The 25,507-nt window shown below is 36.8% G+C and overlaps 1 protein-coding gene across 1 annotated transcript in view; it reads right to left on the reverse strand.

Moving 5' to 3' along the window:
* Positions 1–25,507, reverse strand: part of grin2ab (glutamate receptor, ionotropic, N-methyl D-aspartate 2A, b) — a 169,280-nt gene that overhangs the window by 23,021 nt on the left and 120,752 nt on the right. Inside the window, exons 9-12 of the mRNA XM_081608990.1 lie at positions 9,529–9,643; positions 9,189–9,391; positions 2,313–2,481; positions 9–162 (exon numbers count right to left, since the gene is read on the reverse strand). Coding sequence (XP_081465116.1) covers positions 9–162; positions 2,313–2,481; positions 9,189–9,391; positions 9,529–9,643 — 641 coding nt within the window. The remainder of the gene's footprint in view (positions 1–8; positions 163–2,312; positions 2,482–9,188; positions 9,392–9,528; positions 9,644–25,507) is intronic.

Genomic DNA, 25,507 nt, shown 5'->3' on the forward strand with positions numbered 1-25,507 from the left:
AAAGATACCAAGAAAGGCAGAGGGTGAGACGGTCCCATTGCTGCGTGACACCATGACGCTGATGCCAGTCTCTACAAAGGGCACGGAGAAGTCGATGACCTCTGATCTTTCCTCGTTGATGGTCAGTGATCCCACAGCCATGATGGCCTTCTTATACACCACCTGAAGTGTAGAAAAGTGTAGATAAAATGGAAAACGAATGAACCTGTTTATTTTTATTTTTGATTTGATTTATCAAATCAAAGGGCTCATTTGAAAATATTGCATGAGTTTAGGAGTTCATAAGCTTCTTACTTTTCTAGCATGTTAAGATTACTGTGATACAAAAATATGTGTCTTTTGCATTTCTTGTTCATGATTTTATACTACTATCATGTAGTATAAAATTTATTTATTCGAAATAAATAAATAAAATAACAACCCATGACAACACCTGGAACTAAACTGTCTTTAACCTAAGCTGTTGATTGGAAGGGACTGAATAAAGTCTAACTAGTCTAATGTACTAGTGAACATTAGACTAGGATAACAGTTGAAAGCAATATTCAATATTTATGCATTCTGTAAACTTATGTCAAAATATGTTCACTTTATAATATACGGCATTTCATTAGTAATTTGGACAAATCCTATCAAAAAAGTTACAATTCTTTCCCCCCACCTTTGTATATATAACATAGGAAAATCAAAAACACTTTGGAAATAATTCCCGACTTATAGGATCATAGCTCATGCATGAAAAGGAATTATTTGTATTTAACTAGTAAAATCAAAATGTCAGAGTGTATACCTCCTCTCACCCAATGAGAGCTAGAGAAAGGTGCCAGCCCCCCCAAACCCTTTAAGGATACACACACTAGTCATTTATAATCTTTTAAAAAAAAACCTTTAATTCTTAATCTACTATACATTTCTTTGCATGGGAGCAATATATATTTTTAATAAATATAAATGAAGGACTTCTGGTTTACCATGCGAAAAGGATAGACATAGCAACAAAGTGCTCCGGAGAAGTTCGACTTCTTAACTCAATTCTCTCAACAGATGGCTACTTTTAATCCGCCGCTGGTACAATAACATCTTTGTTAATGTTTTGAACATTTTTTACCCACTAGTGACAGTTTCTTAGAGTGCAAAAGGAAGTAAAAAGGAGGACTTTAGCTTAATGCTAGAGGCTATCACTGCATTGCACCAGGAGGATCTGACATCTGAGTTTAAATCTTCAGCTAACATACTTAGCTCCAAGCTAGAACAGGTACAGAAACAGGCAGACATAGTTTCCTCTTTAGAGAAGGCAACAGACGATGTGAGGCAGCGAGCAGCTAGCCTCAAAGATTGTGCCGCTCTCCGTAAAGACAATGTCAGGCTAAAGGACAGAGCCACCAAGCTACAACAGGCAACAAGAGCATCTACAGCCTCTGTCTGCCTGAAGACACTGAAAGTGGCTCCCCACTCATTTCTTCTCCAACCTCCTCTGCAAGCTGTTTATGAAATAAGTGCTCCAGAATCCACCACAGCTTGATAGAGTGCACCGCTCCCTCACAGCTAAAAGTCTTGCAAGGCGTCCACCTCGCCTGTTCACCTGCATCGGTACCTGACCAAAGACCTCATCATTTGGGAAACTAAGAGGAGAGGGAAGCTTGAGTACTGATGCGTAAAGAGCTAATTTCGTGGCTTTACAAAATGTTAACATGTCAAACAGAAACCTTCTCACCCAAACTTAAAATTTCATAGTCATGGTCAAGTCTTGGGAAGCAGAATAGTTTGTATAGAAAACTAAGCACAACTATTATGTGCATAGTATTCAATGTTTGATGACATTTTATCCTGTTACTGACAAGATGACATGATTTAAAAAGATGAGCTACTGTGCTTTCTTTCTGTGTACTCAAAAGCTTTTAATAATAAATCCTTCTCACAGACTACTAGAAATGCAGAGTATCGCTGTAACTGGGTCATATGCCTGCGCCATCTTGTGACGTAATCAGGGTAAGTCGAACCGTAAACAACTAAGGTTGAATACACAGAAGCAGAGGAAGTTGTGAGAGATTTCAGGAAAGGTCTGACGGTGAAGATTTGGAGCTGAACATCTGTTGCCTCCAAGTCACTGAATGGTAATAAACCAATCTAAGTTAAACTGTAAACACGTTTGACTGAGATACACTGAATACACAGGGTTTACAGTTTGACTTACCCTGATCACAAGATGGTAGTTCATCTGTTTAAATCACGCAAGTAGTTTTACTGTGTCCTTGACACTTTAAGTCAGAAGTAAACATCATTATATTTTTGAGAAACAAAGGTGACACTACCTCTCCAACCATGCCATTCCACACATTGTTGATCTTCTTTCCATGTTTTCCGTTGGTAACCAGATAAAGATCGTAGGTAAACTTGACGTTCCTGGCAATCTTCTTCAGAATGTCGATGCAGAAACCTTTGCAGCACTGTTTGATATAGGCACCTCCTGATGTGCTGTTTCTGTAACAAACACAGGACAAAAAGCACACTTTTAACCAGTTTTTATATACAAGACAACATGGAGGCATGCCAGAAGCAAAGATGTCTGCTTGTAACCATCTAAGCTGCTTGTGCACATCTGTCGCTTCAGTCAAACTGTAAATGTGGAATTACAACAGGCAGAGTAAACGTGAATGCTACTGAAAGGCAGAGAGAGACCGTGTGCTCTGTGTCTCCCTCAGTGCCAGCTAACCAAACCAGATGAAAACACAGGGGTACTGAGCAGATGCTGCTGGCTTTAAATAGTTACAGAGCAACCAACCCACATGATTAAATAATCAGCCGTCCTTTTCTTCACTACTTTCTGTTCCTTTTATCTCCTTCATAATAAAAAGTTTACCTGTGTGTATTTGCAGTCTCACACACACACGCACACACACATATGCACGCACTCACACACTCAGTGCATGCACAGAAAGAAAACAAATATTTAAGTGAACTTTTCTGACAGTCGTCCCTAGAGGACCTGGGAGCAACGAAAGAAATTGAATTGTTGGATCAAGTGATTCTCATAATCTATTAAACCCTACCAGCCTCTTTCAAAAGCATTTCCATTAAAACTTAATTTCATTCCCATGTTGGCCATCTTTGATGTAACTTATATGGATGGTAACTCCATGACCTTTTCATGGGCGTTTTTGCTGAATCCAATCTGAGAGAAAAGTTCATGAAGAACTGAGAGATTCACAGAAAACGGAGAATGATGGTAAAAGATGTGAAATATCAAAAGATTTAAAAAAAAACATGGAAGAAGATAATACTATGTTCAACATCTGTGAGTATGGACAATCTGTGTCCCTGGGGTTCAAATGCACACGCACTGTATACATTTTATCTCTTCCCAGCTGGGGCCCATCAGAATCCTTATGCCACTCTGTAAACACACATTTATACACAAGTGAACATGCAACAACAGCGAATTGTCATCACATTTGTTTAACTTGCTATGAAATAATAAAAATGTAGCAATAAAACAAAAGAAATGAGAGTGTGCTTATGGGCTGGACAGTAACTTTTAAAACTGCTGTGAAAAGTACCAGCCTAGAGAGATTCCTTGTTACACCTTTCATTTTTGTTTTTCAAGCAATCTCAAGGTGGAGTTTTAGGAGTGTGTTGGATTACTGTCCTGCTGCGTAAGCCAGACTTTGTCCTTTAGGGTTTTCTGTTTCAAAGTTCCATGGATTGTTCTCTCTTTGCTCAGGTGTGGTTTTCACCTTTCTTCGCCAATTCTTCCTGCCTGTCCTATTTATTATTACTAAATCTACAACCATCTAGAAATTCAGGCCAATTGCCGTTTGCAAGGACAAGTGGTGACACTCATCACACATTCACTCAAGAACTGACACAATTAGTGAGAAAAAAATCTCAAGGTAAAGGAGATCACTTAATAGCATACATCAAAAATAAATATAAACTCGAGCTAAAACTAAAATTAAACTTAAGTCAATAGTAATCTTAACTCAGACCATTAATTAATTGTTTAAAACATGAATGAGTGTAGGGATAAGAGAGTTCTTCAGTCTATTTGTTCAACACTTACATAGAATACAAACTGCTACCTGAAGCTGAGTGTGTAGCGGATGGGTGGAATTTGAAAGGACTTTTTTGGCTATAGACACTGATCTAGATTTGAATAGGTCCAAAATGTCTCAAATCAGCAAAGGATATTTGCTGATTTGATTTTTGGGAATTTGATTATCATATTGATAGATGCAATAAAACATTTTCATAAAAACACAATCAATGTTCAAGGTTTTTACAACACGATATGTTCCAAGTAGAAGCTTTAGTATGTGTTCACAGCCAACCACACCAGGAATGCAAAAAAAATAAAGTGAAATTGGCAATATTTGCTCAATAAGATCAACATGAAGAACAGTCATCTATTCTCAGAGGCGTATGGAGATAAAAAGTCAATGCAGCAGCAGAAGCAGTGTAACCTTAGGCCAGATCTGAATGTTCTTAATGATGTTGTCCCCTGCATCTGCACTCTGAACACCATAATGTACTGTCTGTGAGTGGCAGAGCGGCAGCTCAGCCTGACCTGTTTCTGGGGGAAAGGCTTTGAGCTAGTGTTTCTGCCAGGCTGTTATGCACAGCTGATTGCCCTTTAATCTGCAGGGTTTACATCTGGACTTTTGACAATCAGTGTACTCTGTGCACTGCATCCTGATATCTACAGGAACGGTTGAACAGTTGCTGAAAGTTTATATTTCATTAAGATTTCTTTCAATACGATAAAGGCCAGTGTGTAAATCATTAGTAATGGCAGCCTACAATAAGCTATGAGTACTGTTGTATTTCATGTCAAAGCTTTCTTCAGACAAGATTAATTTGCACTGGACTTTTACACCACACATTAAAAGGAGGAACCAATGTTGTTTGTAGGTTAGCCGGTGTCAAGCAGACTGTGTACTATACTGATGCAGTATAGTACAAAAATCTTTAGTCACTCCTGTTTTGTTTTTACTTTGCTTACAAAAACAAACTCACAGACAGTTTTGGATTCTTTTTTAGATGTCCTGAATAATGGCTCTCCTCAGGACTGTCAGGAGAAGACTCAGTGATGATGGCTGTCTTTGAAGATTTCTATGCTGGAGTTCACTTTTTAAAAAAATGTGTGTGTGCATGTGTGTGGTTGTCATACTGAGAAACAGGGACACAACAAGAAAGACATGCATCATAGCAACCACTTAGATTAGCAAGACTGTAGGCATGAACAATTAGATGACCGAGTCAGCTCACATGAGGAGTTTATCGTCCATTGAGACCTGCAACGTTGTCCTAGGGAGCAATTACACTTTTGTACAAGTCAAATCTTCACAGGATTCTTTTTTTTCTGCAAACCATCTAATTGAGCCGTTAACAACTCTCTAATTGAGGATAATAAACACTTAGAACATTGTATGTTGCAGTATTCAGTCCATCATGAAAATAGGACTTCTGCAAACTCACTACAATTTAGTCAAGACAACTTTCTAAGATTCAAAGAAAGTCAGGGGTCTTAAAAAATACAAAAAGAAGCGATTGACCACACTTAATTTTTTGCAATGAACTTTAAACTCACTAATTTTACACTGTAAGTTAAGTCAGTTATGAATTCCTAAAACTTTTGCGGTAGATAAGATCAAAGTGAAAAGAGAATCATACAAATTATTACATGTGGGTGACTGTTTTTTAAAACAGTTGGACCTCTGAGGTTATTGGAAACAGACAAATTCATAGAAAATATGTACTTTTTACAACAGAATATTCCAGAGTAATTCTACTCCTGACATTTTGCTGTAGAGGAGTGTCTGAGAGAGGAGTCAAGGCCAGGTGAAATAATGACAACGCTGCTGCTGGGAGCTACAAGTTAAGTTGCAGCTTGTGGTGAGAGAGGATAGGTCATAGCCTGCAGACATGGCGCACAACTCCCGGAGGTGTGCTGGATGCCAGAATATGGAATTTGATGTGAACGGCCACTGGCAGGCAGAGGGGAGGAAGATGGGTGGAGAACATGGGCAGACAAAAACGGAGAACTTGGAGAGGTTGACGATGGGGCAGACCACATATAGCTTCTGAACAGAATAATTGACGCACCCAGAGCACTGAGAGGTTCAGGAGTACAAGTGGGAAAAGATACTTTAAACATCTTTTCACTTTCTGGCCTCAGATGTGCAACAGCAGCTTTACTGGAGCTGGATTAATTAACTGCTGAGTCAATTAAAGTTTAGCTTTAAAGGGAGCAAACATAGCAGAAGTCACAAATTACACAAGTCACAGAAGAACAAATCAGAATTACAATTAACACTGCCAATTTATTCAGGTTATTGTTATTTGATCTGTGAAGTAAATCTTTAAAAGTCTGTTTAAACAGCAAAATATCAAAAATGTTTAGGAAATTCCCACCAGTAAAACTTCTGAAACAAACAAACAAAAAAAACTGTTTATAAAATAACTCATTTAGATGAGCTGAATGAGTTGTTTCAGCTCTACATCAGAACAACCAACCAAACCAATCAAGAACCAATCAAAATGTCTGTTGATCTTGCACAACCAAACTTTTTACAAGCAAGAATCTTTAAAAGTGACAACCTCAAACAAATTTCTACAACTTCCAGCATGTACAGCACATAGCACTCTGTGCAGTAGAGTAGAAAGATTATAGTATTATAATTTGACACTTTAAGGGGTAAAAACCTTTGGCTAAGTGAGAGACAAAGAATTTCATAGGCCAAGGCTAAACCTTCGTAGGAAATCCCCTCTAGAACGGCGTATGGGAATCAGGGCATAATCACACAAAGATCTTTGAAATAAAACTCTGCAGGAACCCAAAAAAGGCCTTGCCACCAACAAAAAATCAGTAATCCTATTGTGAGCAAAACCTTGAGAGTAAATTGCAGACAAAAGTTTTGGTCAGTTTGAGTATTGTGTTCCTGTCAAAATCTTCCAAATAAAATCCAACACGATCTCAGCTCCCAACCTTTCCACAGAGAGACTGCTGAAAAACAAACATAAGGTTGTAGGTTCAATTTCAGCTTCCTCCTGTCATGTGTCCATTTACCCCTGGACAAGGCACTCAACCCTAAGTTGCCTACCTAATTTGCCTGTGTATCGGTGCATAAATGTGTGCATTTGTGAGTTCAAATGGGAACTGTGACTCTTGTGTAAAGCACTTTGACTGGTCAAAATGACTAGAAAAGTGCTATGCAAGTTCAGTTCATAATTCAGTTTATTATTATTAATTATTATTATTATTATTATTATTATTATTATTATTATTATTATTATTATTATTATTATTATTATTATTATTATTATTATTAACCGTTAGCTCATTTGTAACACCCCTCCAATTTTTTGAGATTCTTCCCTTCCACAAGTTTGTCACCACAGTTTACTGGAGTTCTGACTTGTGCAGAGGGAATGAGTCAGAACTCCAGCTCATCTAAAAGGGGCACAAATGAAGCAGCTCATTTTGTTGGCCACCTCACTCACACATGCCTGTTCAGATCTTCCCACAACTTCTCCATAGCACTGAGATCTGGACTTTGTGATGGCCACACCAAAACACTGACTTTTTTGTCCCACTTTGTAACAACCTCTTTGGCTGGATGCTTTGGGTTATTGTCTACATGGAAGACCCATTTATATCCAATGTTGTATTTCCTGGCTGATGTCTTTAAATGTTGCTTCGTATAAAGTAGATACATTCTTGCATTCCTGTATTTTTGAATTAAAATGTAGGCTGCAGATTTAGGAGGTTGTTTCTAATGCTGTAAAGAAAAAGCTGTGTAAAAACATAAAGAACACTGTAATGGTCTATATCTAATGCTATTTGCAAAGCACAGTCTGTAGCTGATTCTTGAGATGAATTGTAATATCCGTAAACTTGAGTGTATAATCAATAGCTACACTACTTATAACAAAATCCATATCACTAAATTACAAAACAAAGCACTAATAAAGCTGAAGTGAAAGAAAAAAATGGCTGCACAGTAAATTACATCTGAGCAAAGAGCAATAGGGAGAAATTCATTATAAGTTCAAGAGGAAAAAACCCAGATCAAACTAAATGAGAACCTGTCTGTCTTGTAAATGTGTCCAACCATGAATATTTATTCCAGTGAAAGCTACTACATCTGGATATCAGTACCCTGCATAAACAGATGGTGAGTCATTATTATATAAAATAAAAGTGTGTGGGCCCAGGTTGGAATACAAGATGATGAGCAAAGAGCAGCTGATTGACAATTGTGTTGTCAGACAGACTGAGCTCGGTTAGAAAGGTATGGTTCCATTTCAAGGATGTTTAATACAAATATAGATGAAGAAGGACTTTAGTTTTAGTTTTATTGGATTTACTTTAGGAGCATTCTCTTATCACCTTCTGAAGGTGAGGTTCCTTGCAAATTGATTCATAAAACCTAATTTTTTTTCACATTTTACTTTATTACAACCATAAACCTTTAATAAACAAAAATCTGGAAAGCATTGTAAGGACTCAGTCCCCAAGAATAAAAACTTTGTGGGACAACATTTTTTGGGGGGTGTCTGTGTGGGGAGTATCGCAAATATCATTAGACATTTATAGACAGACATTTTTGCATATCTTTCTTCAAAAACAAGTTAAGCTTATACAGATTGAATAGAGAACAATTTAAGTCTTAGCACAAATGCATAACCGGACCTGGACATTGAATAGGCCACTGTAACACATTGACAATGTTTTATAATCTAACTTGTATTGTCCACAGCTTTATCCCTGTTCTTTCTGCTGTAGTCTTTGGTCCTCATGATGTGGTTTATTCACTGATTAATAAATATAGAAAAGTTCAAAGACCTCTAAGCAACATCTGATGTACAGCATAAATATAGGTGGTTTACTTATTAATTAATTAGGCAACTTCTGAAGGTAACTGACTGGTCCAGATATACTTTGTGGTAATGGGGGCTGAATACATATTTTCACATTTTTATAGTTTATTCTACTGTTTTGGCTGGTCAAAAAAAAAAAAAGTGAAATAAATTGCTTTCTACTTGTCACATGACATTATGCGTAAAAGCTGTATGCTATTTGCAAAGCACAGTCTGTAAATCTTTGCCTGAATACTTTATAAATGTGACTTTTAACTTGAGTTGTGGTTAGCTGTAGTTCACTGACATCTGAGTGTTTGGGTACTTACAGCTTGACATGTTTACGACAGGGCACAGAGTTCCTGTTGCAGGTGCCGGTGAGGATGTCTACATTATCCACAACGACAAAAGGCTTCTCCTCCAGAGTAACTATGGAGAGGTGGTTCTCATCAGCATCTTCATCCCCATGGGCGTTATACCTCGGCCACACTGGGAACATGAGCGACAGCGTCCCGTTCTCCCAGCGGCCCATCTGTGTGCACACAAACAAAATCAGACACAAGAATCCTTATCGGTCTTTTTTTAAATTTTACATAGGTTCTCATCAAATTTATTATTATTAATAATAATAATAATAATAATAATAATAATAAACCCTTTTATTGTTACCTTCTCCCAATTTCTTTCACTGTTCAACACAATGACAACCAATCTGGGGTTGGCCTGGTAACCATCTGGAGTAAAGGATAGATCTCGTCCTTCGTTCCACACATGCATCATGTGTCTGCGGCCCATGGAGAGTTAGAGAGCAGAGGGAGCTGTTGTTACACATCAGTCACAGTTTGTGCACAGGAGCAGATACATTTCAAATAAAACACTAAACACTCTGTAATCGCTGCAAGAGGATCCTCTACAAATCAATGCTGTCTTCACCCACTGTGTGCATGTGTGCATGCCTCAGAGTGTGAATATGTGTGTGAGTGGGTGGGAGGCAGAGTCAGAGGGCATATATCTCTTCCACCAACATTCTGCATTGATTCCTTCACAGATGTACGCCTGAAAGACAAGTCACTGGTGCAACGAGGGTGGCCCCACTCTCTTACTCAATACAGCTCTCCTGCATGTGCAAGCGGGCTTTTGGTGAAACCTTTAAGCGTCCTAAAGCGAGCCAATGGAAGGCAGCAAAAGAGTCAGCAGTGATGTGAGACTAAGAACACACTCACTTTGGTTAAACCACTTTCAGACAGCAAGCTTGATCTGATGGTTAAAACATGATATAATAGCTTGAATTCCCAAAGGGAGAAAGATGGGCCATCTGAGGAAGTTTAAGGAGAAGACTAAATTACAAAACAGACAAGCACTTCCTCTTAAATAATTCATTTTGACACTGAGTTGACGGATGATGCTTGACAACAGAAACTTCGTCTGACCAAAGCAAAAAGGACAAAAATTAGCCCCACGAACATTTCTAATTTAATGGTATTAAATGAAGAGATTAGCTCTCCCTTCTGATTTTTACTAAAACAAGAGTTAGGGACCCTTCAAGGGTTGTTGACCCTTGAAAGGTCAATGCATAAGTTGAAATATTGTGACTGAAAGAATTTGACTGCAGATTTGCATTAACCCTGCCAGTGAAAAATGTCATAATGTATGTTGAGTTAATCAGTCTTGTGTTTCTATGATGTGAAGCACTTTGAACTGCCTTGTTGTTGAAATGTGCTGTACAAATAAACTTGATTGATTGATTGATTGAGTTTTGGGGAGACGTCTCTTTAATTCATGTCACACGTCCTCAAAATGTATTTAGGAAAGCATAATTTATGTGATCATAAAACAAGATCATTATTTAAATTTTGCAGAAACTACATTCATGGAATGATAGAGTGCGTTTTTAAAATATTTTTCTTAGCTCAACAACCTATCCTATATTTGATATTTATATACCATATTAACATTTTGTGATCAACACCACAAAAAACATTTCATCATATCTACTTTGACAGCAAAAACAGGAACCTGCCAACATTCAGAATGCTGGACATAGTCAAGATGAATGCTGCAAAGCAGGGGCTGTTTCTTTAATAAACACAGGTTTTAGAGCACATGTGTGTCTTCGGAACCTGAAATGTTCATTGCAATAGTTAGATACTGTTTCATAGGCATAAAATGCAGCCTCACCTGTTTCAATAGGACAGTCTAGATATCTTCTGGAAGTTTATAGCTATAAGTGAAGTAATTTATGTAACAGGTGTCAGTTCAGTAAAGCTAAATAGGCAAGTAAATGACAATATGTTGGCATTTATTGATCAAATAAAAAAAATAAAATAGCATGTAGGATCTATAATATGATTGTTATTACGCGCATATTGATTAGGATGAACACAAACTTTGGTTTGTGATTGCTTATTGCATATTACTGACATTATTACATTATAATTTTTGCAAAAAAAGAAAAAGAAACAACCTCTTCATTTTGTAATAATCTCCTCAAATGTAATAACTATATAACCCAGTGGTTTCCAAACATTTTCTGGCCACCCCCTAGGGATTACAAATAGTGGTCTAGCGCTATTTGTAATCCCTAGGGGGCGCGCCCCACAGTTTGGGAACCTCTGCTATAACATGACATGGAATAAACTGTTACAAAATGCATTCTAAGATTTTATTATATTTTATATTATTATATACATCTATAATATATATTTAATGATGTTTTAATACATTTTGAATCCACAGTTTACTACATTATTGCATACTGCGGTGTTGTTACATTTTGCAGGGTTAGCTCCATTGTTGATACACCCTCTTTCAAGCACAAATAATTAGCTCCACATAAACCTACGCAAATACACATAATAGACACTTTTGCTCTCTATAATTGAAGCTGTCCCTATTATATATTACAATGGATTTATTTATTAGTAGCATGTTGAGGTAAATATACCTTAATGTTTGAAAATTCCTCATAGTGCAGCAGGTATGCCCTTGTTGCAATAAATTGCTGTGGCTGAGTATGTATTGCTAAAACACCATCACTCTGGGAATAAACTGTCTCCTCTTGTTTGAATAAAATCTGTTTCATCTGAACGGCTGAAACTGGTGTGGTTCTAATGCATACCTCAAAGAAAATTGCTTGATATATTTATATTTTTACATCTCGGTGTGCATGTGTAAGGACTTGATCCAGAGTTTTGTTCTCAGGAAAAAATACAACTATAGTCACTGTAAAAAGAGCTTCACTCTTTCCTAGTTCTAGAGTTTTATATTAGAATATATTAAAAGTTATCTAGACATTATCAGATTGTAAAATCAATAACTTAAAGTGATGTTTTCTAGTCCAATGTTTGAGTTCATTGGGGTCTACAGTGCAGATATTATTATCTGTTCTTTTAAAATCACAGTAATTCAGTTTAATACATCATATTTATATAGCGCCAATTCACACCAAACAACATCTCAGAGTGTTTGACAAGAAAAACTGGTTCAATTCTCAGAACTATACAAGCAGACCACAATGCAGACTTATCTCTTTAGACTGGCTTTTGGTTAATTTTGTTCATTGATTTTAGATTCTTTTATTATTTATGTTTCCTTTTTTGTAAAGCACTTTGTGATTTTTATGTCTGTGAAAGGTGCTATATAAATGAAGTTCACGTACTTACTTACTTACTTAATGCAAAATCTAATCGAGTAAACTAATTTAACCAGGTTTAATCCTAAGGTTTGACAGGGGCTGTAAAACATTATTATTTTCTTTTCCATCATCATGCTGCAATGTTTGGAATTGTTATCTTGTTTAATGATCCTGATTATGCTAAGCTTCAGCTGTTCAGATGGCCTGAAGCAGAGGACAGAATGTGGTCAACCAAATGACCCTCATCATCAGTCCTTCAGCTGACACGAGGTGTTTGCTGTCATCTGCTCTAATTGGTAGGTGCTACCAAGAACACCGCTCGGGGGCGTTTCCGGAGTAAGATGGAGTAGAGACGGATATTTCAGAGCTCCTGCAGGTTTACTAACATATTCGTTCTAAATTCCACAATTGCTACTAATTGCAACCTTAATTGGGTTATCAAAGGTTCTGGACCATAAAGAGCTCTGTTTCAGTGGACATTTCTTGATAAATGGCGGATAAACTTCGTAAATTCAAGTACGACGGTAATACGGCGAAGCTAACTGCTAACACCAGAGCCACGAGGCAGCGTGCACCTGAGGACGAAGACCCACAACCCAAGAGCTCTAGCATGAGTGAGGAGATGAGAGCCGATATCCTATCCTCTATTCGCGGGGAAATCTCTAAAATCATAAGGGAGGAAATGAGGAGTGTGCTGTCTGAAGAGTTCACTACTCTCAGAGCTGACATACAAGCTGTGAGGGCCGAGATAGCTAGCAATGCCGCTGCTATCCGCGCAGACATTACCTCAATTGAAACGGACATGGAAATTTTTTTTTTTTTTTTTTTTTTTCTTTTTTTTTTTTTTATTTTTTTTTTATTTATTTATTTTTTTTTTATTAGCAAACAACAAACATACAGGAACAGTATAGAACAATAGTTACAAACATAGATACAACATCCAAGGGCTTTACAGATCATAGAACAATTGGTTTACAAAGTCAAAATCAAATCGTTGCTCGAGGGTTGCAATTCTTTAAGGGCAGTTAGGATTTGAATGGCTTTAGCATTTGAGCTTAGCTTTAAAGATTCAATATAAATATTAATAGAAGATAATAAGATCTGGAAATTGGGCTTTTGCTGTAAATACTTGGAGGTGTGAATATGATATTTACCATAAATGATAAAAAAGTTAACAACATATAAAAATTCTTTTTTTTCAAGTTTACATTTCTCCATTCCAAACAAAACATCCTTATTTGTCAAAGTAATATTGAGATTTTTTTTGTGAAAGAAAATTGACATATCTCTCCAGAATATTTTGGTGTAGTTACAATCCCAAAAAAGATGAACAAGCTTTTCTTCATTAATTTTACAGAAAGTACACATAGGGTCCAGATCCCATTTATATCTTTTAATTAAAAATGTTTTAACAGGATAAACATTATGAATAATTTTATAAGAAATTTCTCTTAGTTTATTATTTATTAAGTATTTTTTAAGAAGCAACCAAGTCCATTTCCAATTTATATTTTCAAAAATGTTGGACCAATAAAATACACAAGCTGGTGAAAAAACAACATCTCGTAATAAAATATTTCTTAACATTTTGTTGGTTGTTTTCTTACTTATAAAAGGACAATCATAATCAATATAAATGGAGTCTGGATCAAAATTTGGCATTGAGTCAATTTGATCTGGAGGTAAATATGATAAAAGCTTTAATGACCCACTGGGGATTGCGTCAAACACCACTGCAAATTCTTTAGGAGTAACAGGAAATTGAAAAAGTGACAAAAAGTCAGAATAAGACAATAAATGACCATTTGAATTCAGTAACTGGCTTACACGCAATATTCCTCTGTCAAACCATTTTCTATAAAATATTGTCTTATTTTTATATTTAATGTCTTCATTATTCCAGATATAATATTTATGAGGAGAAAAATTGTGTTTGTACATAAGTGACCAGCTTAACAGCATTTGTTTATGAAACAGAGATAATTTTAGGGGTATTTTAGGTATATTATAATTGCATCTAAGAAGAAAGGGTAATCCTCCAATTTTCTCAAAGTTGTAAATGGGAATAGCATTCCATATAGAGTTTGGGTTTTTTAAAATGTTTTTTAAATACTTAATTTTAAATGAGTTGTTTAAAGATGTGAACTCAAGGGCCTCAATTCCACCTTTTTCAACTTTATTCATTAGAATATTTTTCTTGACAAGATGGCATTTCTTTTTCCATATAAAGTTAAAGTTTATTTTATTAACATTAGTACTGATTTGTTTGGGAACATCAAGAGTAAGGGCCGGATAAACGAGTCTAGATAAGCCTTCAGCTTTGACTAGTAATGAACGTCCAAAAAGAGAGAGATCTCGCTGGAGCCATAAATTCAATCTTTGTTCAACTATTTTAATTATGGGGTTAAAATTTTCTACTGATCTTATATTTTGATCTTTAATTATTGTGATTCCAAGATATTTAACATTGTCTTTTATAGGAATGTTGAGGAATGTGCCTTTTAAAGTAGATTTAATGGAAAGTAATTCACATTTGTTTAGATTTAAAGTTAAACCAGAAGCTTTGGAGAAGGTGTTGATGATTTCAATAGAGTTTTTTATTTCACATTTGTTCTTTAAAAAAAGCGCAGTATCATCAGCAAGCTGGGAAATTATGATATTTCTGTTTGCAACATTAATCCCTGTAATTTTTTCCCTGATTTTAACTGAAAGAATTTGCATGGCCAGAATAAATAAATATGGGGAGACTGGACATCCTTGCCTGAGACCTCTTTTCAAATAAAATCTTTTAGTGCAGCCATGTGGCAATTTTACAGATGCATTACAATTCTTATATAACATTTGACAGCTTTTAGTTAAGATCTGTCCGTATCCGAATACTTCTAATGTTTTAAAGAGAAATGTATGTTCAATTGTGTCAAAGGCTTTAAAAAAATCCAGAAATAAAATGAGACCATCCCCTTCTATTAAGTCAGAGTAATCTAGCAGATCCAATATAAGTCTAATATTATTAGTTATATGTCTACCTGGTATGAAACCAGATTGCGTTTCATCAACCACTTCTTCAAGGGTATTCTTAATTTTTGTAGCAATACAACTCGCAATAATTTTATAGTCATTTTGTAGTAATGTAATTGGTCGCCAATTATCCAAAAGAAGCTTGTCTTTTTGTGGTTTAGGGATCAATGTAATGAGACCTTGTGTCATTGTTGGTGGAAGTGATCCAGAATCTAAGCTCTCAAGATAAACTTGATGTAAAAAAGGCGATAACTGATCTGAAAACTTTTTATAAAATTCTGCATTGAGGCCATCGGTCCCAGGTGACTTGTTTAGCTTTAATTTATTGATGGATTTTTGGATTTCGTCAAGTGTAATCAAAGAATCACATTGTTCTTTATTATTTTTACTAATTTGTTGCATTTTATTTAAAGAGTTAACAAATTGTGTAATATTTTCTTCAGAACATCTTGACTGGTAAAGGTCTTTGAAAAAAGCTTCACAGTGAGAAGAGATTTGGACAGGATCTTCACAGATATTGTTATTGATTTGAAGTTTCATAATACTGTTAAGAATTTGATGCCTTTTTTCTAATCTAAAAAAGTAAGAAGAGTTTTTTTCTCCTTCTTCTAACCATTTCTGTCTCGATCTGATGTACGCACCTTTAGCTTTGGAAGTGTAAATCATGTCCAGGTTCAGTTGTAATTGGTTTAATCTAATTTTTTGCTCTTCAGACACATTTTCTGGTAGGACATTGTTCAGTAAAATAATTTCTTTTATTATTTCTGATTCTTTTTTACTTTTTCTTTTAGCAATTTCTGCTCCAGTTTTCATAAACATTTTTCGAAGTTCAAATTTTAGGAGTTCCCAATTTTTACTAAATTCTTTTTGACTGCAAGCTGTATTCCAATATTTTACAATTATTTGTTTAATGTTTTCTTCTACTGTTTTATTTTCTAAAAGTGAAGAGTTGAGTTTCCAGTAAGCTGTAATTTGTTTTTTTCCACATTGGTTTAATTTAGTTCTTTCAATTAAAATAAGCTTGTGGTCTGATAAAGGAGCTGGAAGAATATTTGACTTAATTTCATCCGCTATTAAATCAGACACCAGCCAGAAATCAATTCTCGACTTGAAGGAGCCCGTTTTGTTTTGCCATGTAAATTCAATTTTGGAGTTATTTTTTTGTCTCCATACATCCGTCAGGCCGAAGGTCGATATAAAGTCTTTTAGAACTGTGTTTGGATTTGTATTAACCCTTGGAGGAAATCTATCCAATGCATCATCAAGAGTCAAATTGAAGTCCCCACCAATAATAATATTCATATTATGATATTTACCACATAAGTAATTCACCCTGTCACCTAATCTATCATAAAGTTGCATATTTTCTGCTTTGGTATTATATCCATATATAGAAGCCAACAAAAAAATTTCTTCATTAACTGATACAACTAATAAAACAAAATGACCATATGTATCTAAGAGTGAACATAATACATCTCCACTGAAGTTGTTCCGTAATATTGCCACTCCTGCTGATTGATTAGAGCCATGTGCCAGCCATATTTCATCCCCCCACTGAGTTTTCCAGAACTTGGTATCATTTGCAGTTGAATGAGTTTCTTGGATAAAGTAGAAATCAGCCTTAAAATTTTTAAGATACAAAAAAGTTGCCTTTCTTTTAGTGTTGTTCCTTAACCCTCGAGCATTAAGTGAAATAACTTTAAAAAAAGAAATGCTACTAAGAGTTGTAGCTTCTAACCCAGAAAATGGAGTTACAGGAAGATCTAACAAACTCTCCCAACAGAAAAATTATATGATAAACGGAGCTTTTTCAATAACCAAATGCCATTACTTAACTGCTAGTTCTGATTCTTAAGATGTCTTCTAGTCATTAGCAGGTTCAAGTTCTTTCCTCTTTCCTCCTTTGTCAATAACAAAGGCTCTGGGACCGATGTAGAAGGCTGTTTTCCCTTCTTCGCGTGCTTTTTTTACCAGTGGCCACAGCGTGTTTCTTCTCTGGCGGTCCTCTGGGGAGAAGTCCTCCTTGAAGCGCAGGTTGTTGGATTTCAGAAAAGACGACTGCTTGGCCGCCTTCCATACCGCATCTCTGTAGTGTCTCATGGAGAACTGGATCATCACTTCTCGAGGACGTCTAGATCCTGTAGAGCGACCCAGCCGGTGTACGCTGTCGATGACGTCTGGTAGTTTTTCTTTGCATTCTGGTGCCGTCTTCTGGCAAATGGAAATAGCCTTGCTACGAATATCTTCTCTTTCTTCTTCATCTATTCCCGAAAGCCGCAAGTCCCATCTTCTTTTATAACGTGAAAGTTCGAGCAGCTCATTTTCCATTTGCAACATCTTTTTTTCTGATTTCTCAACTCTCCTGACGGTTTCTGTCATCTTCTCTTGCATTTCTTTCATTTCAGCGTGGATGTAATCCACCGAATCTTTGAGATCATTTATGCTAGCTTGCAGACCGTCCGCTCTCTCGTTTATTGTCAACTTTAAAGTTGCTATAATGTTTTCAGCGAAGTCATGGTCTTCCGTCGATTTGTGACTTTTAGCCGACATTTTAGTTGGTGTATTTTCCGTGCTGATAGATTTGCGCTTACCACTTGCAGCCATTCGAAGTTTTCAGGACGTCTTTTTTAAGCACAATATTTAACGAAGGTATTGGAATAAATACTCCCCTGCGTTAAAGCAGCAATAATAGCTCCTTATCCAGACAATCTCGGGAGAGCTTGCAAAGAACGACCACTCACGCCGCCATCTTGCTCCACCCCTCAACGGACATGGAAGATGTGAAAGGCGGATTGTCTACATGGTCTGATGAGGTAAACACGTTGCAATCCACCGTTATTGAACTTCAGAGCGAGCTGGTTAAGATGCGGGACAAATGTGAGGACATGGAGGGGAGGATGAGGCGCGGAAATATCCGTATAGTTGGCGTTGCGGAGCAGCCTAACTCCGCCGATCCTAAAGAGGTTTCTAAAATTATTAAAGAGGTGCTCCAGATGGACCGGGAGGTAAAAGTCGATCGTTCACACCGGACAGCTGCTTTGACGAAACCGGGAGGTGGAGAAAGACCTCGTGTGATCATCGCCAAGCTGCACTATGATGGAGACGCCGCTGATATCCTGAGGAGAGCCAGAGACAAAGCCCCGCTGATCTACCAGGGTAAAAGAATCGCCATCTTCCCGGATTACACCACCAGTGTGGCCAAGGCGCGCGCGGCCTTCTCCGAGGTACGGAAAGCTTTACGGGGACGGAGCGATGTCCGCTTCGGATTACTTTACCCAGCAAGACTCAAAATCACATACAAAGAGGACAGCAAGGAGTTTCGGGATCCTGTGAAGGCCATGGACTACATACGGAAGACCATCCCGGCTACAATATCTGGGTCTGAATAGTAAGGAAAATGTTAAATGCTAAATTGGCACGACTAGTTCCAGTAGTCTTCAATTTCGAAATAATGTGCCTTTAGTTGCTTAAGCCCTAAATGTGATTTTGTTAAGCAATGTTACCTCTCCAAACTGGCAGGTATATGTTAGTACGTGACTGTTACTTCTAACCTTGTTAAATCACTACGACATAATTTGCCTTGATTAGGTTGTATTATTATCATTAGCAGATTCTTTGTTACATTGTGGTTACTGTACATATACTTATGTTCTCCTGCGGGAGCCTGAGCTTCCATACTTTTATCTTCTCTTTCTGTCGATTTTTGTTATATTTTTATTATTATTTTTATTTAGTTTTTTTTTTTTTTGTACACATCCAGTTCTCTTCTGGTTGTGTTTGTTGCTGCTTTTATAGTGGCTAGGGACTTAAACCCACTTCCTTGCATTATATTAGCAATGCAAACTTTTATTTGTGTTTTTTGCGTTTTGATCCTTCTGTTCCCGGAGGATCTTATTGCAACTAAAAAAGCAGAGCATCTGAATCTTAGTTTTGTAAATAGTGTACAGCAAAGCCTTACTTCCTCTCTGTTCTTTTCTACTTATCGGTTCTTACATTGTCTTGTGATCAGCATGCATGTTACTCAAATGTTTGGATCCATCCATCATTCGGCCGTCACTGCCTCCAATACAATGTTACCATATATATTTTAAATTAAAATAGTTATGAGTACTCTAACTGTAACAAGTTATAATGTCAGGGGCTTGCATAGTCCTATTAAAAGAAAGAAAATTTTACTGCAACTCAGACAATCAAAATGTCAGGTAGCACTACTACAAGAAACGCACTTATCTGATTTGGAACATTCAAAATTAAATAAGTCTTGGGCTGATAAAGTTTACTACTCGTCACATTGTTCTGGTAGGAAAAGGGGGTGGCTGTACTGATCCATAGGCAGACCAATTTCACGGAAACGTTAGTATATAAGGACAAGGAGGGTAGGTTTATACTGGTAAACGGGATAATTGATGGAACAGCAGTTTCCTTTGTAAACGTATATGCTCCTAATGAAGATGTTCCAGGATTTATTAAGTCAGTCTTCAATATGATTGCTGAATACAGCTCTGGGCTACTGATTGTGGGAGGTGATTTTAATTGTGTGATGTCTAACATAGACAGGCAACCAACCTCTCAGTCTCGCATATCTAAGATGGGCAAAATACTTAAAACTCTATCGGTGGAGGCTGGATTGGTGGATGTTTGGCGGTCCAAATTCCCAAAGGAGAGAGATTTTACATTCTATTCAAGCCGTCATGCCTCTTACTCACGAATAGATTATTTCTTTACTGCGAAGGCCGAATTACACAGGATTGAGGATATTAGGATATTGCCCATTACAATTTCTGATCATGCACCTGTTACTGTCAAGTGGAATATAGGTCTGACACCATCGTTTAAACAATGGAGACTTAATGCCTCTCTCCTTAATGACAAGGAATTTGTTGCATTTGTCAAATCAGACCTTAAAACTTATTTAGACATAAACAACACGCCGGAAACATCGCCTATAATGTTGTGGGACTGTGCAAAGGCCTATCTAAGAGGCAGCATCATCTCCTACACGACTGCAAAAAAAGACAAAAGGCAGCCAAACAGAAATATTTAGAAGATAGAATCCAGGAACTGGAACTTCAACATAAAAAGTCTAGGGCATCCAGAACTCTGAATGATTTGAATATAACACGCAGGGAACTCCAAGATTTATTGTTAGAAAAGATAGAAGGTAACGTTCGTTTTGCCAAACAACGGTACTATGAAAATGGAAATAGAGCGAGCAGACTTTTGGCCTTCCGACTTAAAAAACAACAGTCCTCAAATGTTATTCAGAAGCTGAAATCGGGCCATAAATCAATTTCAAAACCAAAAGATATTGCTGAAACATTTGCAGAATTTTACAAGGTCCTATACCAGGACTCTGACACTTGCTCTGATGAGAGTAAGATAGCAGACTATTTACAAAACATAAATATTTCTGAGTTATCTGAGACTGTAGCTAAACAATTAGATATGCCAATTCAAGAAGACGAAATCAAAAACGTGGTCTCATCCCTTAAAATAATAAGTCTCCAGGCCCCGATGGTTTCATAAATGAATTTTATAGTTGTTTCATAGACGAAGTTAGCCCTCTTTATTGGATGCATACCGCTTTTCTTTAGAAAATAAGAAAATGGCGCCTTCTTGGTCTGATGCCACAATAGTTGTGTTACATAAAGAAGGTAAGGATCCCACTGACTGTGGGTCATATAGACCATTATCGATGCTTAACGGAGATGTTCGCATTCTAACTAGTATTCTGGCAAAACGTTTAAATGTCATAGTAACTCAAATCATACATCCAGATCAAACTGGGTTTATTGTCGGGAGGCATTATGGAAATAATCTGCGGCGCTTATTGAATATCTTGTCACACCGAAAAGAACATAAAGATATGACAGCTGTGATTTCTTTAGATGCCCAAAAGGCTTTTGATCGCGTGTCATGGAAATACCTTACTCAAGCCTTAAAGAGGTTTAAATTTGGGCCCAAGTTTATAGATTGGATCCATACAATATATTCATCCCCACAGGCTGCGGTTAGAGTTAATGGTTTTAGATCGGCAAGTTTCAAGCTGGAGCGCGGATGCAGGCAAGGCTGCCCTCTGTCACCTCTTTTGTTTGCAATTAGCATTGAACCGCTGGCCCAGCTTCTCAGGGACAGCGATGACATCCAAGGGATTTTGATTGGTTCCGAGGAACATAAAATATCTCTGTACGCTGATGATGTCCTCCTGTATCTATCTGATCCTGCTTCATCAATACCCCGTCTGAGAGAAATGATCTCTGTTTATGGTCATTTTTCTGGCTATAAAATAAATGTTGATAAGACTGAGGCAATGGATGTCAATGGTAAGATTCCACTAAGGGTTAAACAATTGAGTGGCTTTAGGTGGCCAAGATCAGGCATTAGATATCTAGGCATCAACATTCCCCTCTCTTTAAATGATTTGTATCATGCTAATTATAGCAAAACTCTGGATATAATTAAAAAAGACCTAGAGCGATGGTCAGCATTACCTTTATCTCTCCTTGGCCGCGTTGAAACCATTCGGATGAATGTATTACCCAGATTATTGTATTTGTTCCAAATGGTACCAATTGCTATACCTAAACCCACATTCGTTGAACTGGATAAAATTATATCAAAATTTATATGGCAAGGCAAGCGTCCTCGTATAAAATATAAAACACTTCAAAAAAGTAAGACAGATGGGGGTCTTAATCTTCCTGATTTAAAATATTATTATTGGGCAGCTCAGTTAAGACCTTTGATTTCATGGATTCAACAGGACTCCCAAACAAGATGGTTGAGTATAGAGCAAGCACAGTGCTCAGTACCATTGAGGGTATTGCCTTTTTTAGATATTCCAGTTAAGGATCTGCCACTGTGGACTAAAGTCACTCTTAACATTTGGATCAAGGTGCGTATCTCGTTCAAGCTTCCAAGAGGTTTATCAATATTAACAAGCATAGGACATATTAAATCCTTTACACCTAATTCCTTGGACAAAAATTTTGCTAAGTGGACTGAAAAGGGGCTCACATTTCTTCATCAATTGATCGACAGAAACAACCTCTTATCGTTTGAAGAATTAAGTAGGAAATTCCTTCTCCAGAAAAGTGATTTCTTTCGATATTTACAGTTGCGCTCTTTTTGTTTGCACACAAAGACTGGGAAAGAGTAATAAATCCCACACCAATAGAAAATCTTATAGTCCATTTCCAGAAAGGGGGAGAGGACAAAAAATTGATAGCCAAATTATATAGGGTATTTTTGTCGATGAACATTAACAAGCCCTCCTGGACAAAACAAAGATGGGAGGCAGAGATGGCCAAAATAATTTCGGACAAAACATGGGAGGATATCTGCTCTGAGGCTCACCGAGTTACTAACTCAAATACATGGAGGGAATTTAAATGGAAAATTATTAGCAGATATTTCAGGACCCCTGATGTAGTTGCTAAAATGGATCCTAAGGTCCCTAGCTTGTGTTGGAGAAATTGTGGTTCAAGGATCCCCAACCACACACACGTTTTTTGGGCCTGCCCCAAACTCAAAAACTTTTGGGATGAGGTGTATAGAGCTATAAACCGTATCTTTTCTGGGGTCATCCCAAGGGATGTTACTGTTGCCTTACTCGGTATTATTCCTGATGGTTTGCAAGGGCGGGCCAAAATGTATTTGTTAAATGTTCTTTTTACAGCAGCCCTGAAATGCATTACAATTAGGTGGATGCAATTGGAGCCGCCTTCTTACGACTTATGGGTTCAAAAAGTAAAGGAATTGCATACAATGGAAAAGATAACCTACTCACTCAGACTTCAAAAATCCAAGTATGACTTGCGCTGGGGACCTGCAAAGGCCCTGTTGATTTAGTTAAACCTAATGGATTTGTCTTTTGCCTTATGTCGTTTGGTTTTCTCTTCCAGAGTCCATTCTTATTTAAATGGTGTACAGTGATGAGTCTATAAACATGCTGTAGCTGTAAATTGTTATTCCAAGATGTTTATTGTATGGAAAACATCATATTGTCAACATTTGTATTATGTACCACTGAAGTATGATTGTACTTTGCTCTGCTGGAAAAAAATTATTAAAAATCTAAGTTCAAAAAAAAAAAAAAAAAAAAGAACACCGCTCCATTGTTCACTCAGACAGAGCCTTGCAAAAATATAATAAATCCAAAATGATTAATACACTTGGCATATTTAGTTTTAAAGTTGAAATTTTACGAACATGTAAAATTCTTCTCTGCATAGTCAACCAATGTTGATCAATAGGAGAGAAGCTGACAGGCTCGCTAACGCCACCTTTTCCTGTTTGGCACTTTACCTCCCAGAGAGTCAGATGGGAAAATAAAAGAGAACATGGGAAAAGAAAAATAATCTGTAAATAAACAGACAAAAGAGAGAAAGGGATAGGAGAAAATGCAAAGAGGACATGATTGATAAAAAAAAGTTAGTAATTAAAATAAATGAATATGAAAAAAAAACTAACAGTAATTTGTTTTTAGTTAAATACAAAATATAGCAACAAGAAAATGAATAACAGAAAACTAATTACTGAAATAATATGATTGTTTCAATGCGCAACAAGAGTTATTTCTACTCTCTTTAAAGATGGAGGCTTGTTTTTCCTCCAGCTCCCTCCCCCGTGTGCCCTGCTTTGCTCTATGTCCTCTGCTGTCTTTTTGGTAAATTCCTTTTGCATATCTTCAGAATTGCAAATTATGGATCTGATCTCTCAACACAGTTGATCAAATTTTCTCAACAAGAAAACCGGACAGAGACAAATCTGAAAGCTGATAGGTTAAAAGAACCAACAAAGCTGCTGTTTCATTTGGTTAGAGTAGCCCTGCTACAAGAATAATCTTGTTCACTCGTCATTATGTATAACTTTGTCATCTCACAAAAAGTAAAGCATCAAAAGCATAAACAGCAACTTCAACATTTCCTATATTTTCCTAACATTTCCCACAAACAAAGCCTCACAGACATATAACATTTATAACATCCTTCCCTTCCTCCACTTAAGCACCCCCTTACACATCACAAGAGGCAATGCATCACGTGAAACACAGGGGAATGGACTATTGTCAAAGGAGTTTGTTCAATGCAATGTTAGCTGAGGGAGCAAAGCTATTGTTAAAGTGGCTTTTTTCCAGTCTATAGTGCATGCAACCCGTATGGTAGATGTGTTAGTCAGGCTGTCAGTCCAAATGTGCACTATTTTAGATGCTATGTTGAGTCTTAGTTTTTTTATGATGCTGACAGCATAGTGAAGAAACAGGGGGAGCAGTAGATTAGAATAGATTTAGATTAGATTTTAGATTTAAAATAAGGAATCTATTTTGTGTTTTTCTACACTTCAGGTTAGTTTCAGTAATTTTAGAGCCAGATGAAAACCAGATCCTTTTTTGTTCTGATGTGTTGTTTTTCCTTGATTATCGTAATAAAGAAGGTATTTTATTTCTGGGAAATTGCAAGAGAAATTGCAAAAAATTTGCCGTTGTTTAAATAGCATTTAAATCAACAAGACATTGAATATTCCTGCTTTTATTGTAGAGGTTCCACATTTTGTTCTCTGTAGCTGTAATACATTATGTGACCTTGGTGTGAAAACTTCTCCAAATTCATGAATGAGGTAGAAGAAAAAGTTTCTCCAACAAAATTAGTTTAAAGCAGCAAGAAAAGTGACAGCTTATAGTTTTAGTATTAATACCAGTTACATCACAAAGACAATTTTTTTCTAAACTCAGAGAATAAATCTCGTCTCCAACCAGAACTATTACACAACTCACACATACTAAAGTCTAAGATTTTAATTCCTGTGCAGCCCGAGTGATGTCGGATCCAGCAGATTTGATAGTGTCTTTTAAATGCCAGATTATGTTGTCTTGTTTCTTCGTCTCTGTCTCAAGCTGCTGATGTTCACACTCAGACAAAGATGGAATCTAGACTAATGCAATGCAGGAGTCCAATCAGTCTCACCTCCTCCAACTCGGGGAAAGGAATCCAA

The sequence above is a fragment of the Poecilia reticulata genome, chromosome 1, assembly GCF_904066995.2.
Source record: "Poecilia reticulata chromosome 1, P_reticulata-male-v2, whole genome shotgun sequence".
In the NCBI taxonomy this organism is placed as follows: domain Eukaryota; kingdom Metazoa; phylum Chordata; class Actinopteri; order Cyprinodontiformes; family Poeciliidae; genus Poecilia; species Poecilia reticulata.